At 61.9% G+C, this 15,290-nt stretch overlaps 1 protein-coding gene and 1 long non-coding RNA gene across 2 annotated transcripts; one reads left to right on the top strand and one right to left on the bottom strand.

Moving 5' to 3' along the window:
* Positions 1-7,058: 7,058 nt before the first annotated feature.
* CACNG6 (calcium voltage-gated channel auxiliary subunit gamma 6) lies at positions 7,059-13,970 on the bottom strand. Its single transcript, XM_074937258.1, has 4 exons — positions 13,626-13,970; positions 8,556-8,630; positions 8,242-8,379; positions 7,059-7,296 (listed from the first exon to the last, which is right to left on the bottom strand). The coding sequence occupies exons 1-4, from the start codon at positions 13,951-13,953 to the stop codon at positions 7,064-7,066; spliced, it is 774 nt and encodes a 257-aa protein (XP_074793359.1). The 5' UTR covers positions 13,954-13,970; the 3' UTR covers positions 7,059-7,063.
* LOC141976324 (uncharacterized) lies at positions 9,920-14,308 on the top strand. Its single transcript, XR_012636100.1, has 3 exons — positions 9,920-10,477; positions 10,603-10,668; positions 13,757-14,308. It is a non-coding gene; the product is annotated as an uncharacterized LOC141976324 (long non-coding RNA).
* The last annotated feature ends 982 nt before the right edge of the window (positions 14,309-15,290 follow it).

The following is a 15,290-nucleotide window of genomic DNA, read 5'->3' as shown; positions in this document are numbered from 1 at the left end:
CTTGAAACACTGTTGGTAATGGAGAATCCACCCCCACCCTTAATCAATTGTCTTCTCCGTTAAAAATGTACATGTTATTTCCAGTCTGGAGATTTGTCCAGCTGTTGGATTGTGTTAGCCCTTCCTCTGCTGGACTGAAAAGCCGGTTATTAAATATTTGTTCCCCACATAGGTACCGATAGACTGTGATCAAGTCACCCCTGGACTTTTTCTCTGTTCAGCTAAACAGCTGGAGCTCCTGGCGTCTCTCGCTCTCAGGCAGGTTTTCTACCCCTTTAATTATCCGCGTGGCTCTTCTCTGACTGTTCGGCCATAGATTGACGTCCTTCTTGAATGGTGGGCACCAGAACGGGACACGGGATCCCAGCAGCAGTCACCCTAAGGCCAGATCCCAAGGGAAAATCACCTCTCTGCTCCTGCTTGAGATTTAGGAATCCCAGGATCGCATTGGCCCTTTTGGCCTGGAAGCTCCGGACCCGTTCAGGTGATTCTCCACCAGCACCCCTCGCAATATTTGTCAGAGGCCGGGGGGAGGGAAGGGGCACGGCTGTCCAGTTACTGCCTCAGCTGAGTAATTTGGGATGCCAAAACCCCATGTGGCAAACCAGAGTCGCTGGCCAAAGCGAGCCCCAGCTTGCAGACATGCAAATTCACACAGACACAGCAGATCTGAACCCAGCCACCAGGGGGCAGCAGGGACACACACACACACACACACACACACACACAGACTCCCCCCAATACACACACACACACACACACACACAGTGGGGCAGTTCTGACCCCAGCCACCAGGGCAAACCAGGATACACACACAGAGCATACATAGACTCCCCACAACACACACACACACACAGAGCAGGCAGGTCTGATTCCAGCCATCAGGGACACACACACACACACACACACACACACACACGGCAGTTCTGAGCCCAGCCACCAGGTGGCACCAGGGACACACTGTGACAAAGCGGTAGTGTTTTTGCATGAATACTATGCGTGCCTCAGTTTCCCTGTGCGCTGCGTGTGTAACAAGGTGGTGGGAGAGGGTTTGTTGTTGCAGAGGACCAGGTGTGACCTCGCCTGGCAGCTGGAACCCCGGACAATGGCCTGGCGAAGGAGAACCCTAACAACTGGTGACCTGGTGACTAAGAGGCCCACCCCAGCTTGGCCATCAGCTGGTTCTGACCAGTGGGAGGACAATGGGCTGAGGAGAGAGGACCCCGGTGATCTGTTTGCCCAGAATGAAGACACAGGGTGGAGGAGGGGCTGTGGGGAGGTGATATGGGGGGGGGTCGGGTGGAAGCAGCTCGCTCTGGGCTGGGGACAAAGAGCAGCCAGAGCCCCCCTGGACTGGGACAGACCCAGCTGGATGGTGCTGAGACTGGCCAGGCCCGAGGCCCCTGAGAACTGCCTAGGCTGGGTTCAGCCATACAATAAACCCTCCTGTTTTATGCCAGCTGAGAGTCCCTGCAGGCTGGAGGTCGGGGGGCATGGCTCCCTCTGGGGGTGGCGGCCCCCAGGGGCCAGAGTGAGGGGATCCCCTGAGGGGGCTCACGCAGGGACCCAGGCGGGCTGGAGGCTCAGAGGTGCGGCCCCAGGAGGCAGCGGGGCCAGAGGGCCTAACCCCGGAGAGCGAGTGCGACCCTCGTGGGGGGGGGGGGCTGTCACACTGAAGGGGGGTCTCCCAGGGGCCGTACAGAGCCCAGAGAGCCCGAGGCCTGAGGAGTCCATCACACACACACACACACACACACACACACACAGAGTGGAGGCAGTTCTGATCACAGCCACCGGGGGGCAGCAGGACACACATACAGAGTACAGCTGCAGTTCCCCTCCCCACCCCGCAGACCCCCTGCAGGGCTGCCCCCTTGGCTAGAAGCTCCCCCCACGCAGCTCTGTGCCGACTGCACGTGACTCTGCAGGTCACTGTGTGTTGTGGGCAGGATGCTCAAGCTGCTGCCCTGCAGACCTCACTCCTGTTTGAAGGGGAATGGGGCACAGGGCCTTTCCCCTCTAGGGGGCGCCAGCTCCCATCCGGCCCCAGGGCGGGGACTGGCTGGCTCAGGGGGGTGGGGAATGGGGCACGGGGCCTTTCCCCTCTAGGGGGCGCCAGCTCCCATCCGGCCCCAGGGCAGGGACTGGCTGGCTCAGGGGGGTGGGGAATGGGGCACGGGGCCTTTCCCCTCTAGGGGGCGCTCCCATCCGGCTCCAGGGCAGGGACTGGCTGGCTCTAGGGAGCGGGGACTGGGGCACCCTAAAAGGGGAAATAAGCCCCCTACCCCGTGCCCCATTCCCCGCCCCCCTGAGCCAGCCAGTCCCTGCTCTAGGGCCGGATGGGAGCCGGTGCCCGGGGCCTTTCCCCTCTAGGGGGCAGCGGCTCCCATCTGTCCCCAGGGCAGGGACTGGCTGGCTCAGGGGGGTGGGGAATGGGGCACAGGGCCTGTCCCCTCTAGGGGGCACCGGCTCCCATCCGGCCCCAGGGTGATTAGACAGATAGATAGAGGGGGTGGATGGGGATAGATAGGTAGAGGGGGTGTGGGGGGGTTGGATAGATTCCTCCCCTCCCCCTTTTACATGCAAATCAGCAGATGACTCTTCTATGTCCTTGACAGCCTCTATTCCTCCGTCCTTCCACTTCTGCATTCTCTCCCCCCCCCGCCCCCCCAACACACACACACTCCGCAGCACCTTGCGCCTTTGGCAGAAACCTCCTGAGCTCAACGAAATGGAAAGAAGCTGCCAACCCCTGCGCCAAGGGAAGGGTTTTAGTGGGGGAAATAGCCAGCCATGGGATGGCGGGGTGTGTGTGTGTGTGTGTGTGTGTGTGTTTGCATCCGCATTTGTGTGTAGATCTCTGTGCGTAGGTTTGTGTGTGTGCATGTTGGTGTGGGAGTGAGGGTGTTTATGGCTGTGGGGGGGGTATGTGTGACGTTTGTGTAGATCAGTGTGTGGTGGACTGTGGGTGTGGGGCGTTTATGGCTCCATCGTGGACTTTAGGCGTGTGTGTGTGTTTGTCGAAACCTATGTGTGCGGTGTGTTTATGGCTGTGTGGTGTGGCTGTTGTGTGTTTGTGTAGACCTCTCTGTGTGGTGTGTTTACGGCTGTGTGGTGTGGCTATTGTGTGTTTGTGTAGATCTCTGTGGGTGGGGTGTTTATTGCTGTGTTGTGTGGCTGTTGTAGATATCTCTGTGTGGTACGTTTATGGCTCTGTTGTGTGTTTGCACAGACCTTTGCAGGCTAGTTTGTGTATGCAGTATGGGGTGTGTTTAGGACTGTGTTGTGTATGGGTGTGTCCCTATTTAAGGGGGTGGGTGGGTGTATTTGTATGAACCTGTGTGTACTGGTTTTATTTGTGGTATGTTTATGGCTGTGTTGTGGGTACGTGTGATGTTGGGGTAGATCTGCGTGTGATGGATTGTGTTTGTGGTGTGGGTGTGTTTATGGCTGTGTTGTGTGTGTGTTTGTGTAGCTGTGTGTGCGTAGATCTGTTGGGGGAGGGTATATATGGCTGTGTTGTCTGTTTGTGTAGGTTTGTGGGGGGACGGTTGTTTACGACAGTGGTGTGTCTGTGTAGACCTGTTGGGGGGAGAGTATATGTGGCTGTGTTGTGTCATGTGTTTACGTAGATCGGGGGGAGAGGGGGTGTATATAGCTGTGTTTGTGTAGATGTGTGAGGGGAGGGTGTATATGCCTGTGGTGTGTGTTTGTGTAGATGTTGGGGGGAAGGTGTATATGGCTGTGCTGTGTAGATGTTTGTGTGGTGTGTAGATCTGTGGGGGGTGTATATGGCTGTGGGGTGTGTTTGTATAGATGTGTGTGTAGAATTGTAGGGGGCATGGCTGGGGGTTGTTGTGGGGGGGAGGGTGTATATGACTGTGTTGTGTAGATGTTTCTGTGTTGTGTAGATCTGTGGGTGGGAGGGTGTATATGTCTGTGGTCTGTGTTGTGTAGATGTTTGTGTAGGTTTGTAGGGGGCTTATGGCTGGTGTGTGTGTGTCTTTGTGCGGTCGTACAACCTGACACAGTCTCGGTGTGTGCACCTGGGAAGTGGGGTGTGAAGATCCCTGTGCAGGCAGGTGTGGGTGTATTCAATGGGACCTACACACACACACACACCCCCCACCCCATGCCCTGGGCGGGTGCAGGGCTGCAGTGGGCACACGGGGTGAGGGGGCTGCCCAGTGCAGGGAGGTTGCAGGGGGTGCCCAGTGGGGGTGAGGGGTTGCCGGGGGGGGCACACAGGGCTGGTGGGGGGGGCGGGGCGCTGCAGGAATTGCGGTGGGGGTGACATCAGCCTGCACAGAGCCAGCAACTCTTGTTCTCATTCTCATGCCAGGCCGTGCCCGCCACGTTGCAGAGCCCAGTTGGGAGCACAATGGACGGGGGGGGCCCTCCCCCAGCCCTGCAGCACACACACCCTCTCAGAGAACCCAGGAGTCCTGGCTCCCAGCCCCCGCTTCTCAAACCACTAGGCCCCACTCCCTTCCCAGAGCCAGGGAGAGAACCCAGGAGTCTTGACTTCCAGCCCCCGCCCCCCTAACCCTCTGCCCCCCACCCCCGGGAGTCAGGACTCCTGGGTTCCATGCCCAGCTGGGGGCGGGGCGGGGGGCTGGGCTGCACGTTGCTGTCCGCACAGGAGCATCTGGGGCTGCCACCGAGACCCCTGTTTACAGCACAGGGTGTAACTGGAGAACGGGGCTGGCCCAGAATAACCCGGCCCGCGGCCCCGGGCCCCAGGGACGCGCTGTCCTCACCGCGCCACACAGACCCACCGCGCCCGCCGGTGCCGGCCTGGCCTACCTGCGGCCTCCTCACCCAACTCCCCCCTGAACCCCCAAACCTGCCCCAACTTCCCCCTCCCCCCAAACCTCCCCCCACTCACCCCTGGGGCCCCCAAACCTTCCCTCTCCCCCCGAACCTCCACCCACTCACCCCTGGGGCCCTCAAACCTTCCCTCTCCCCTCGAACCTCCACCCACTCACCCCTGGGGCCCCCAAACCTTCCCTCTCCCCCCAAACCTCCCCCCACTCACCCCTGGGGCCCCCAAACCTTCCACCTCCACCCACTCACCCCTGGGGCCCCCAACCTTCCCCCTGCCCCCAAACCTCACGCCTGGGGCACCCAAGCTACCCCCTCCCCCCAAACCTCCCCCCACTCACTCCTGGGGCCCCCAAACCTTCCCTCTCCCCCCGAACCTCCACCCACTCACCCCTGGGGCCCCCAACCTTCCCCCTGCCCCCAAACCTCCACCCACTCACCCCTGGGGCCCCCAAACCTTCCCCTCAACTTCCCCCTCCCTCAAACCTCCCCCATCTCACTCCTGAGCCTCCCAAACTCACCCCAGCCCCTGAACCTTTCTGCCCCCCTGCCTCCCTCCCTCCCAAATTTAGCTCAGTTTCCTCTTCCTGAAACTTTCAACTTCAGCTTGAAACAACGTCCTGTCCAGATGGGAGCCGGCGCCCCCCAGAGGGGAGAGGCCTCGCGTCCCATTCTTTGCTCCGTCCCCCCCCCCCCCCCCCCCCGGCCCCAGCCAGCCAGTCCCTGCCCTGGGGCCGGATGGGAGTCGGCGCCCCCTAGAGGGGAGACGCCCGGTGCCCCATTCCCCACCCCCCTGAGCCAGCCAGTCCCTGCCCTGCGCCTCTCACGCCTTCCCTTCCCCAGTGAATCGCTATCCGTTCACGCTCACTTTTGCCCCGACCACGCCCGTGGGCCACCTGCAGCATCAGGCAGCAGCCCGGGTCGAACGCCAAGGCTGGGTGAGCGGCTCACGCTGCCCGACTGACTCTGGGGGGCTGGGGAGACGGCTGCTGCCGGTGGCCACGTCGAGGACCGCTCCTAAACATGCCCGCCCAGCTTGCCATGGGGACATCAAGGGGGCCCCATGCAGAGCCCACGGGGCCCGGTGGAGATCTGAAACCGGGGCTCCATTGTCAATTTCACTGCCCCCCGGCCCTTCCCACCTGGTGAAGCTGAGGGAGGTTTTCCGGATTTTCAGTCCGGAAAACAGAGTCAATGGTTCTTGGGCAACATTCGCACCAAGAGCCATGAAATTCTTAATTCTTAACACGGTCTGAATTCTGAGCTTGGTTTACACCAGGTAAATCTGGACTCTGGATTGACACCCCAGGAAGCTAAAATCAGAACCCGGCCCAGTCCCCATTGCAGTCAGGGGGTAACTCTAGATTGACCCCAGGAGCTGAGATCAGAACCCGGCCATGTCTCCATTACAATTGGGAGTGACTCCAGACTGACGCCAGGAGCTGAGATCAGAACCTGGCCCTGCCCTCATTGCAGTCAGGGGGTAACTCTAGATTGACCCCAGGAGCTGAGATCAGAACCCGGCCCTGTCTCCATTACAATTGGGAGTGACTCCAGACTGACGCCAGGAGCTGAGATCAGAACCTGGCCCTGCCCTCATTGCAGTCAGGGGTGACTCCAGATTGAGGCCAGGAGCTGAGATCAAAACCCAGCCCCGCCCCCATTGCAATTGGGAGTGACTCTGGATGGACGAGGCCAGGAGCTGAGATCAGAACCTGGCCATGCCCTCATTGCATTTAGGGGTGACTCCGGATTGACCCCAGGGGGCTGAGATCAGAACTCAGCCCCTCTCCCATTGCAACTGGGATTGACTCCGGATTGACCCCAGGGGGCTGAGATCAGAACTCAGCCCCTCTCCCATTGCAACTGGGATTGACTCCGGATTGACCCGGGGACGGGGGCACTGAGACCAGAAAGACACCCCCTCCAGCTAAAAATAGCCATTTATAAAATCCAGGATTAAATACAGACCCGCTGAGGTTATTAATTTGATCCCTCCACCTCTCCGCCCCCACCCCCTCCTTCGCCTGCCGCCCTCTTTCCTACCGTCCTGCGTTCTGGCCCCTTCCAGTGCAAGGGGGAAATCCCCAGAGGTTCATCGGTAGGTGGGGGGGGGGCTGATCCAAGGCAGGGCGCCCCCCAGGTGGGGCAGGAAGCAATCGTTTCTCTGTGACCCCCCCACACACCCCGAGACTCCGGCCCACGTCCCCCCCCCCCCCCCCCCCCGAGCTGCCGTCCGTCAGGCGCTGCTGGCGGCGGTGCTCGGGACGCAGCAGTGGCCGGGCTCCCTGGGCAGGCCGGGCAGGGAGAGGAGCAGGAAGCAGCCGCCGCCGAAGATCAGCACGGCGCCGGCGGCCACGGCGCAGGCCACGGACCACGAGTACTCGTACTCCAGGGGCACGCTCCGGTCGCTGCTGATGAGCCGCCGCACCGAGTGGCGGAAAACCTCCAGGCTGACCAGCACCAGGATCCCTGCCGGGAGAGAGGGAGAGTGGGAGCGGGGCGGGGGGCTCCGCGGGGGGCGCTGGCCTGAGGGAAGGGGGGTGGGGTGCTCAGTGGGGGGCGCTGGGCTGCGGGCAGCAGGGCGGGGGCTCAGCGGGGGGCGCTGGGCAGCGGGGAGCGGGGCGGGGGTCTCCGTTCGGGGCGCTGCGCGGCGGGGGGCTCCGCGGGGGGCGCTGGCCTGAGGGAAGGGGGGTGGGGTGCTCAGTGGGGGGCGCTGGGCGGCCGAGAGCGGAGCGGGGGGCTCCGCGGAGGGCGCTGGGCGGCGGGCAGCAGGGCGGGGGCTCGGGCTGCGGGAAGGGGTGTGGGGGCTCGGGGGGGGGCGCTGGGCTGGGGCTCGGGGGGGGGCGCTGGGTGGCGGAGAGCGGAGCGGGGGCTCCGCGGAGGGCGCTGGGCGGCGGGGAGCGGAGCGGGGGGCTCCGCGGAGGGCGCTGCGCGGCGGGGAGCGGGGCGGGGGTTTCCGTTCGGGGCGCTGCGCGGCGGGGAGCGGGGCGAGGAGCGGGGCGGGGGGCTCCGAGGGGGGCGCTGGGCTGCGGGAAGGGGTGTGGGGGCTCGGGGGGGGCGCTGAGCTGCGGGGCTGGGGCTCGGGGGGAGGCGCTGGGCGGCGGGGAGCCGGGCGTGGGCTCCGCGGAGGGCGCTGGGCGGCGGGGAGCGGAGCGGGAGGCTCCGCGGAGGGCGCTGCGCGGCGGGGAGCGGGGCGGGGGGCTCCGAGGGGGACGCTGCACGGCGGGGAGCGGGGCGGGGGCTCAGCAGGGGGCGCTGGGCTGCGGGAAGGGGTTTGGGGGCTTAGCGGGGGGCTCTGGGCTGCGGGAAGGGGGGGTGGGGGCTCCGCAGGGGGCGCTGGGTGGCGGGGAGCGGGGCGGGGGCTCCGCGGGGGGCGCTGGGGGCCCCCCAGGGGGCGGGGGAGGCGGTACCTACCGGAGATCATGAAGAAGCAGGAGGCGGGTTTGAGCAGGAACTCCACCCCTTTGCTCAGCGCCATGGTGATGCACAGCGAGCCCATCACCATCAGGGTGATGCTCAGAAGAGAGATCACGGCCGCCGTGATGTTCAGTTCTGGGGAACGGGGAGACAGAGAGTTACCCCAATCTGGGAGGAAAAGCCCCGCTGCCAGCCTCCAGTACAGCCCAAGAGACATTGGCTTGATGGGCCCGTGGGTGTGATCTGGGGTAGGGAGGAGGCGGGACACCAGGGTAGATGGGCCCGTGGGTGTGATCCAGGGGGGTCCTGACCTTTTTTTGTCGTTCTCTGGAAGATGTGGGCGTTCTCCCCCGTGCTGAAGAACTTGAAGTAGGAGCAGTTGGCTTCTGGGAAGGGAGAAAGGAACGACTTGAGTGACGGGGGAGAGAGAGGAGATGTGTAAACGGGGTCGGGGGCAGGGCAGAGAAGGGGACGGGGAATCAAGACGTGTGAACGCTCTGGGCGGTCGGGATGAGTTTGGGGAGAAGGGGTCAGGTGGGGAGAATTAGTAACCCTCTGCTATCCCAGCCCTGGGCTCCCTGCACCCCCAGATCTCCAGTGCCCCTCAGTCCTGACCCTCAGCCCCCTGCTATCCCAGCCCTGGGCTCCCTGCACCCCCAGATCTCCAGTGCCCCTCAGTCCTGACCCTCAGCCCCCTGCTATCTCAGCCCTGCGCTCCCTGCACCCCCAGATCTCCAGTGCCCCTCAATCCTGACCCTCAGCCCCCTGCTATCCCAGCCCTGGGCTCCCCCTACACACACCCAATTCCCACAAACCTTCCTGCATGAACCTTCCACGCTAAACTCACCCACCCCACCAAACCTGCCCCCCACATTCACCCCAGCCCCAGAATCTTCCTGCCCCCCAAATTCACCCCAACTAGAAATCTAACTGAGGAATTTCACCCTCTGCAGCTGAGTGAGTGTCATGATGCATTCCCCAAAGGGCTGGGAAATTGGGGAAAGGAGGGAGATTTATTAACACTCCCCAGGTTTCATCACACATGGGAATTAGCTTGAGATAGATAGATAGATTAGATAGATGCAAGGGGGTGGGATGGAGGGGTACAAAGGTAAGGATGTGTGGATGGATGGTAGGGGGTGAATGGATGACATGACAAAGTGGGATTTTTTTTGTAATATCTGGAGGGTGTGTGGGGATGGATGGATGGATGGATGAAGGGGGTGTGTATGGGATGGACGGATGGGTGGATGGATGAATGCAGGGGTGTGTATGGGGTGGATGGACGGATGGATGGATGAATGCAGGGGTGTGTATGGGATGGATGGGTGGATGGATCAAGGGGGGTGTATGGGATGGGTGGGTGGATGCAGGGGTGTGTATTGGATGGGTGGGTGGAGGGATGTGTATGGGATGGATGGGTGGGTGGAGGGATGTATATTGGATGGATGCAGGGGGGTGTATGGGATGGATGGGTGGATGCATGGATGCAGGGCTGTGTATGGGATGGATGGGTGGGTGGATGGATGCAGGGGTGTGTATGGGATGGATGGATGGATGGATGAAGGGGGGAGTATGGGATGGATGGGTAGGTGGATGGATGGATGCAGGGATGTGTATGGGATGGATGGATGGACAGATGAATGGATGCAGGGGTGTGTATGGGATGGATGGATCAAGGGGGGTGTATGGGATGGATGGGTGGGTGGAGGGGTGTGTGGGGTTGTTGGAGCAGATTTTTGATAGCCCAATAACAGGTTTAAACCACTTCCAGTGGCTGGAATTCCAGTTGTTCTGCTTATTACTGAAAGCCGCTAAAAGGAGGTGTTTCTGAAACCTTAGCACAGGTAACGGACCAGGACGGGAGGGTGAAGTGAGTGACCTCATGGAGTAAACATGACCCTCTGCCCTCCTGGCTTGAGTTCTTGTTCTGAAGCATGTGGTTTTGCAAGCTGGAAGTCTGGCAATAGTTAACTATGACTCTACAGCTGGTTAACCGATGGAAAGTTACCCACCAGACAGGCTGGAAATCTCCACCCTTAACTTAGCTTCTGCTCGGCAGGTTTGTTAATGAGCAAGCTACCTAATACTAACAAGTTGGATATAAAAAGGGGAGGAAATCTGAGCTCTGTGGACATTTGAACACCTGAACACCTCTCAAGTTCCCCTGGAGACCACCAGCTGGCCACTGGACATCTACAGTTATCCACTCGAGACCGTCTCAAGACCCTGGGTAAATATGAATGTGGGATTTTGGCGGGTGTTTTACTAACCTGTTGCGGACGTGTGTAAGAGCTTAAGACTAAGTAATGTGTAGCTTTAAGTGAAAGCACTCTTGTGTTGTCCTGTTTGTGCCAGCCATCGATCATCGGACGGCCGTGTCTCCCCTGCTTTATTTCTGACACCACCTCACACAGAGTAAAGGTACCAAGAACTTTGGGTTGAAAGAACCCCAGGTAACAGGGTGGATGGATGGGTGGGTGGGTGGGTGTGTGTGGGGATAGATGGAGGGATGGATGGGTTTGATGGGTGGGTGGGGGTGGATGGATGGACAGAGGGGTATGCATGGGGCTATATGGAGTCTGTATGGGATGTACAGGGTTGTTCAGGGATGGATGGATGGAGGGGTGTGGGGTAGATGGATGGAGGGATGTGGGGTGGATAGAGGGTAGGGGGGATGGATGGGTGGGGTGGATGGAGGGAGGAAGGGATGGGGGTGAGTGGATGCGGGGTGGGATGGATGGATGGAGGAAGGGAGGGAGGGTTGGGGTGGGGTGGATGGAGGGAGGGAGGGGTGCGGAGGGCTGGGGGGGTGGATGCGGGGGTGGGGTGGATGGATGGAGGAAGGGAGGGTTGGGGGTGGGATGGATGGATGGGAGGGCTTGGGGTGGAGGGAGGGAGGGAGGGAAGGATGGGGTATGGGGTGGGTGGAGGGAGGGGTGTGGAGGGACAGAGGTATAAGATTTTCAGAACACAGTCCCGTCCCCCCCCCCAGCAGCAGCTCTGCCCCACCCGCACCCACCCCTGCTTTGTCCCCTGCCAGCTCCCGGTGCCATAACTGCTTTGTGCCCCTAGCCCCATGGCCCTGCCCCACTCTCCACCCCAAGCCCTGCTACTGGAGAGCTGAAGGAAATGGACCAGAGCAGCTATCGCACTTTAAACACGCACCTGACCTGATCCGGAAACACATCCAAATGGCGACAACCCTGAGATACCTCCAGGGGTTGTGGAATGGGGAACGGGGCATCTCCCCTCTAGGGGGCGCCAGCTCCCATCCGGCTCCAGGGCAGGGACTGGCTGGCTCAGGGGGGCGGGGAATGGGGCCTGGGGCCTTTCCCCTCTAGGGGGCGCCAGCTCCCATCCGGCTCCAGGGCAGGGACTGGCTGGCTCAGGGGGGCGGGGAATGGGGCCTGGGGCCTTTCCCCTCTAGGGGGCGCCAGCTCCCATCCGGCCCCAGGGCAGGGACTGGCTGGCTCCGGGGGTGGGGAATGGGGCACGGGGCCTGTCCCCCTTAGGCAGTTGGCCATCATTTCACTGGATTCAATGAGCACGGACGCCCAGCTGGGTGAATGTTTCCTGGTTGGGATGGTAGCAGACCACGGCACAGAACCTCTCCCTGGTGCTCTAGGTCTCCAGTTTCACTCTTTCCAGCCAAGAGGCGCTTTAACTGGCCCCAGTCCCTTCTCCGGACGGCGCTCCACCCCCTCCCTCCCCCAGACTGGCATTCAGCTGATGCTGTCGGTCGCTGCTGCTGCAGCGTCAGAAATAAGCGCAGAGACAGAACCCAAAACACCCCTGGAGACGCCCGAATTCGTTCAACCCAGAGCCGGGGACAGAACCAAGGCGTCCTGGCTCCCAGCCCCCCTGCTCTAACCACTAGTCCCCACTCCCCTCCCAGAGCTGGGGAGAGAACCCAGGAGTCCTGGCTCCCAGCCCCCCTGCACAGACCCAAGTGGGATCAGAACCCGTGTGGGTAGCGTGAGAGGGTGAGGGCATCTGGTTATTTATGAAACTCCAGCTGCGAAAAATTATCAGACTCAAGGGGAGGTGGACTGGGGTGAAGGCTGAAAAGGGAGTGAGTGGGGGTGGGGGGAAGAAGATAGATAGAGAGGGTGAATGGGGATAGATAGATAGATAGATTAGATAGAGGGGGTAAATGGGGATAGATAGATTAGATAGATAGGGGGGTGGATGGGGATAGATAGATTAGATAGAGGGGGTGAATGGGGATAGATAGGTTAGATAGATAGACAGAGGGGTGGATAGGGAAAGCTAGGTGTTTATGGGGGTGGGTGAGGTAGATGGGGATAGATAGGTAGATAGAATAGATAGAGAGGGTGAATGGGGATAGATAGATAGAGAGATAGATAGAGGGGGTGAATGGGGATAGATAGAGAGATAGATAGAGGGGGTGAATGGGGATAGATAGATTACATAGATAGACAGGGGGTGGATAGGGAAAGCTAGGTGTTTATGGGGGTGGGTGAGGTGGATGGGGATAGATAGGTAGATAGATAGAATAGATAGAGAGGGTGAATGGGGATAGATAGAGAGATAGATAGAGGGGGTGGATGGGGATAGATAGAGAGATAGATAGAGGGGGTGGATGGGGATAGATAGATTAGATAGATAGAGAGGATGAATGGGGATAGATAGATAGAGGGGGTGGATGGGGATAGATAGATAGATTAGATAGATAGACAGGGGGTGGATGGGGATAGATAGATTAGATAGATAGAGAGGATGAATGGGGATAGATAGATAGAGGGGGTGGATGGGGATAGATAGAGAGATAGATAGACAGGGAGTGGATGGGGATAGATAGATAGATTAGATAGATAGGGGGTGGGTAGGGATAGACAGGGGTGGATAGGGAAAGCTAGGTGTTTATGGGGGTGGGTGAGGTGGATGGGGATAGATAGAGAGATAGATAGAGGGGGTGGATGGGGATAGATAGAGAGATAGATAGAGGGGGTGGATGGGGATAGATAGATTAGATAGATAGATAGGGGGTGGGTAGGGATAGACAGGGGGTGGATAGGGATAGCTAGGTGTTTATGGGGGTGGGTGAGGTGGATGGGGATAGCTAGGTGTTTATGGGGGTGGGTGAGGTGGATGGGGATAGCTAGGTGTTTATGGGGGTGGGTGAGGTGGATGGGGATAGCTAGGTGTTTATGGGGGTGGGTGAGGTGGATGGGGATAGCTAGGTGTTTATGGGGGTGGGTGAGGTGGATGGGGATAGCTAGGTGTTTAGGGGTGGGTGGAGGGAGGGCGTGAATGGGGGATGGAAAGGGAGGGAGGGAGGGAGGGAGGAAGGAGGGAGGGAAGAAAGGAAGCAGAGTGCGAAGGAAGAGGAGGGGGACGGGCCAGGCTCTCCTCACCTCCGGGCAGCTCCGCCGGGCCGCAGGTCGCCCTGTCCGCCTCCACGTCCTCCACCCAGAGCTTCTTGAGGCAGAACTTCCAGAGGCCGTAGTGGGCGGCCTCGCACATGGTGCTGTGGTTCTGCTTGTAGGTGTTGAGCTCCACCCAGAACTCGGTGCCCACGGCCAGCACGGTCAGCGTCACCCCCACGATGGCCACGAAGAAGGCCAGCTTGATCTTGCCCTCCTGGGCGTCGGTGAGGGCCGGGCGCCGCTTGCCGCCCACCCGGCCCCGCAAGCCCGCCATGCGCTGCTCCTCCTGCTGGAGGAAAAAATTGGGCCACATCATCCTTCCTGGGCTTTACCCCTCTGAGAACCCTAACCGTAACCCCTGCCCCTGCCCCTGCCCCTGCCCCTGCCCCTGCCCGGCGCCTCGCGCGGACGCTCTGCGCCTGCAGCCCCCTGAGGTCGGACGCCTGCTGCCAAGCCGGGCCCCTGGCTGGCTGAGCGAGAGGCCGCCCGGTAGCTCACACCCGCGGCCCCGGCTGTAAATACGCCCCGCACCTGTTAGAGGCCATCACCCGTCTCCAGGGTGACGGAGGCTATTTTTAAGGCGCTGCTTTAGGTGCCTGTGTTTTAAAGCGGCACTCGCAGCGCTGGGACCTGCCCACGGGCCCGCCCACTGGCAGCCAGCCCCCCTTCCCCACGCCCCCCTGGGAGCCCTCCCCCCGGCCAGCCCCCCTTCCCCACACCCCACAGCGCCCCCTGGGAGCCCCCCTCACAGCCAGCCCCCCTTCCCCACGCCCCCCTGGGAGCCCCCCTCACAGCCAGCCCCCATTCCCCATGCCCCCCTGGGAGCCCTCCCCCCGGCCAGCCCCCCTTCCCCACGCCCCACAGCGCCCCCTGGGAGCCCCCCTCACAGCCGGCCCCCCTTCCCCACGCCCCACAGTGCCCCTGGGAGCCCCCCTCACAGCCGGCCCCCCTTCCCCACGCCCCACAGTGCCCCTGGGAGCCCCCCTCACAGCCAGCCCCCCTTCCCCATGCCCCCCTGGGAGCCCTCCCCCCGGCCAGACCCCTTCCCCACGCCCCACAGCGCCCCCTGGGAGCCCCCCTCACAGCCAGCCCCCCTTCCCCACGCCCCACAGCGCCCCCTGGGAGCCCCCCTCACAGCCAGCCCCCCTTCCCCACGCCCCCCTGGGAGCCCGCCCCCCGGCCAGCCCCCCTTCCGCATGCCCCACAGCGCCCCCTGTGAGCCCCCCTCACAGCCAGCCCCCCTTCCCCATGCCCCCCTGGGAGCCCTCCCCCCGGCCAGCCCCCCTTCCCCACACCCCACAGCGCCCCCTGGGAGCCCCCCTCACAGCCAGCCCCCCTTCCCCACGCCCCCCTGGGAGCCCCCCTCACAGCCAGCCCCCATTCCCCACGCCCCCCTGGGAGCCCTCCCCCCGGCCAGCCCCCATTCCCCATGCCCCCCTGGGAGCCCTCCCCCCGGCCAGCCCCCCTTCCCCACGCCCCACAGCGCCCCCTGGGAGCCCCCCTCACAGCCGGCCCCCCTTCCCCACGCCCCACAGTGCCCCTGGGAGCCCCCCTCACAGCCGGCCCCCCTTCCCCACGCCCCACAGTGCCCCTGGGAGCCCCCCTCACAGCCAGCCCCCCTTCCCCATGCCCCCCTGGGAGCCCTCCCCCCGG

Source organism: Natator depressus, chromosome 23 (assembly GCF_965152275.1).
Source record: "Natator depressus isolate rNatDep1 chromosome 23, rNatDep2.hap1, whole genome shotgun sequence".
Taxonomy (NCBI): domain Eukaryota; kingdom Metazoa; phylum Chordata; order Testudines; family Cheloniidae; genus Natator; species Natator depressus.
The sequence above is the reverse complement of the archived record's forward strand: the minus strand, read 5'-3'. Positions and strand labels throughout refer to the sequence as shown.

Excerpts from the sequence above, each read along its gene's own strand:
- CACNG6 (XM_074937258.1), bottom strand. The coding sequence starts at position 13,953 with ATGATGTGGCCCAATTTTTTCCTCCAGCAGGAGGAGCAGCGCATGGCG. Across the intron at positions 8,380-8,555 it reads CCAGAGAACGACAAAAAAAG|AACTGAACATCACGGCGGCC; the intron begins GTCAGGACCCCC and ends CCCGTTCCCCAG. Across the intron at positions 7,297-8,241 it reads CTGCTTCTTCATGATCTCCG|GGATCCTGGTGCTGGTCAGC; the intron begins GTAGGTACCGCC and ends CTCTCCCGGCAG.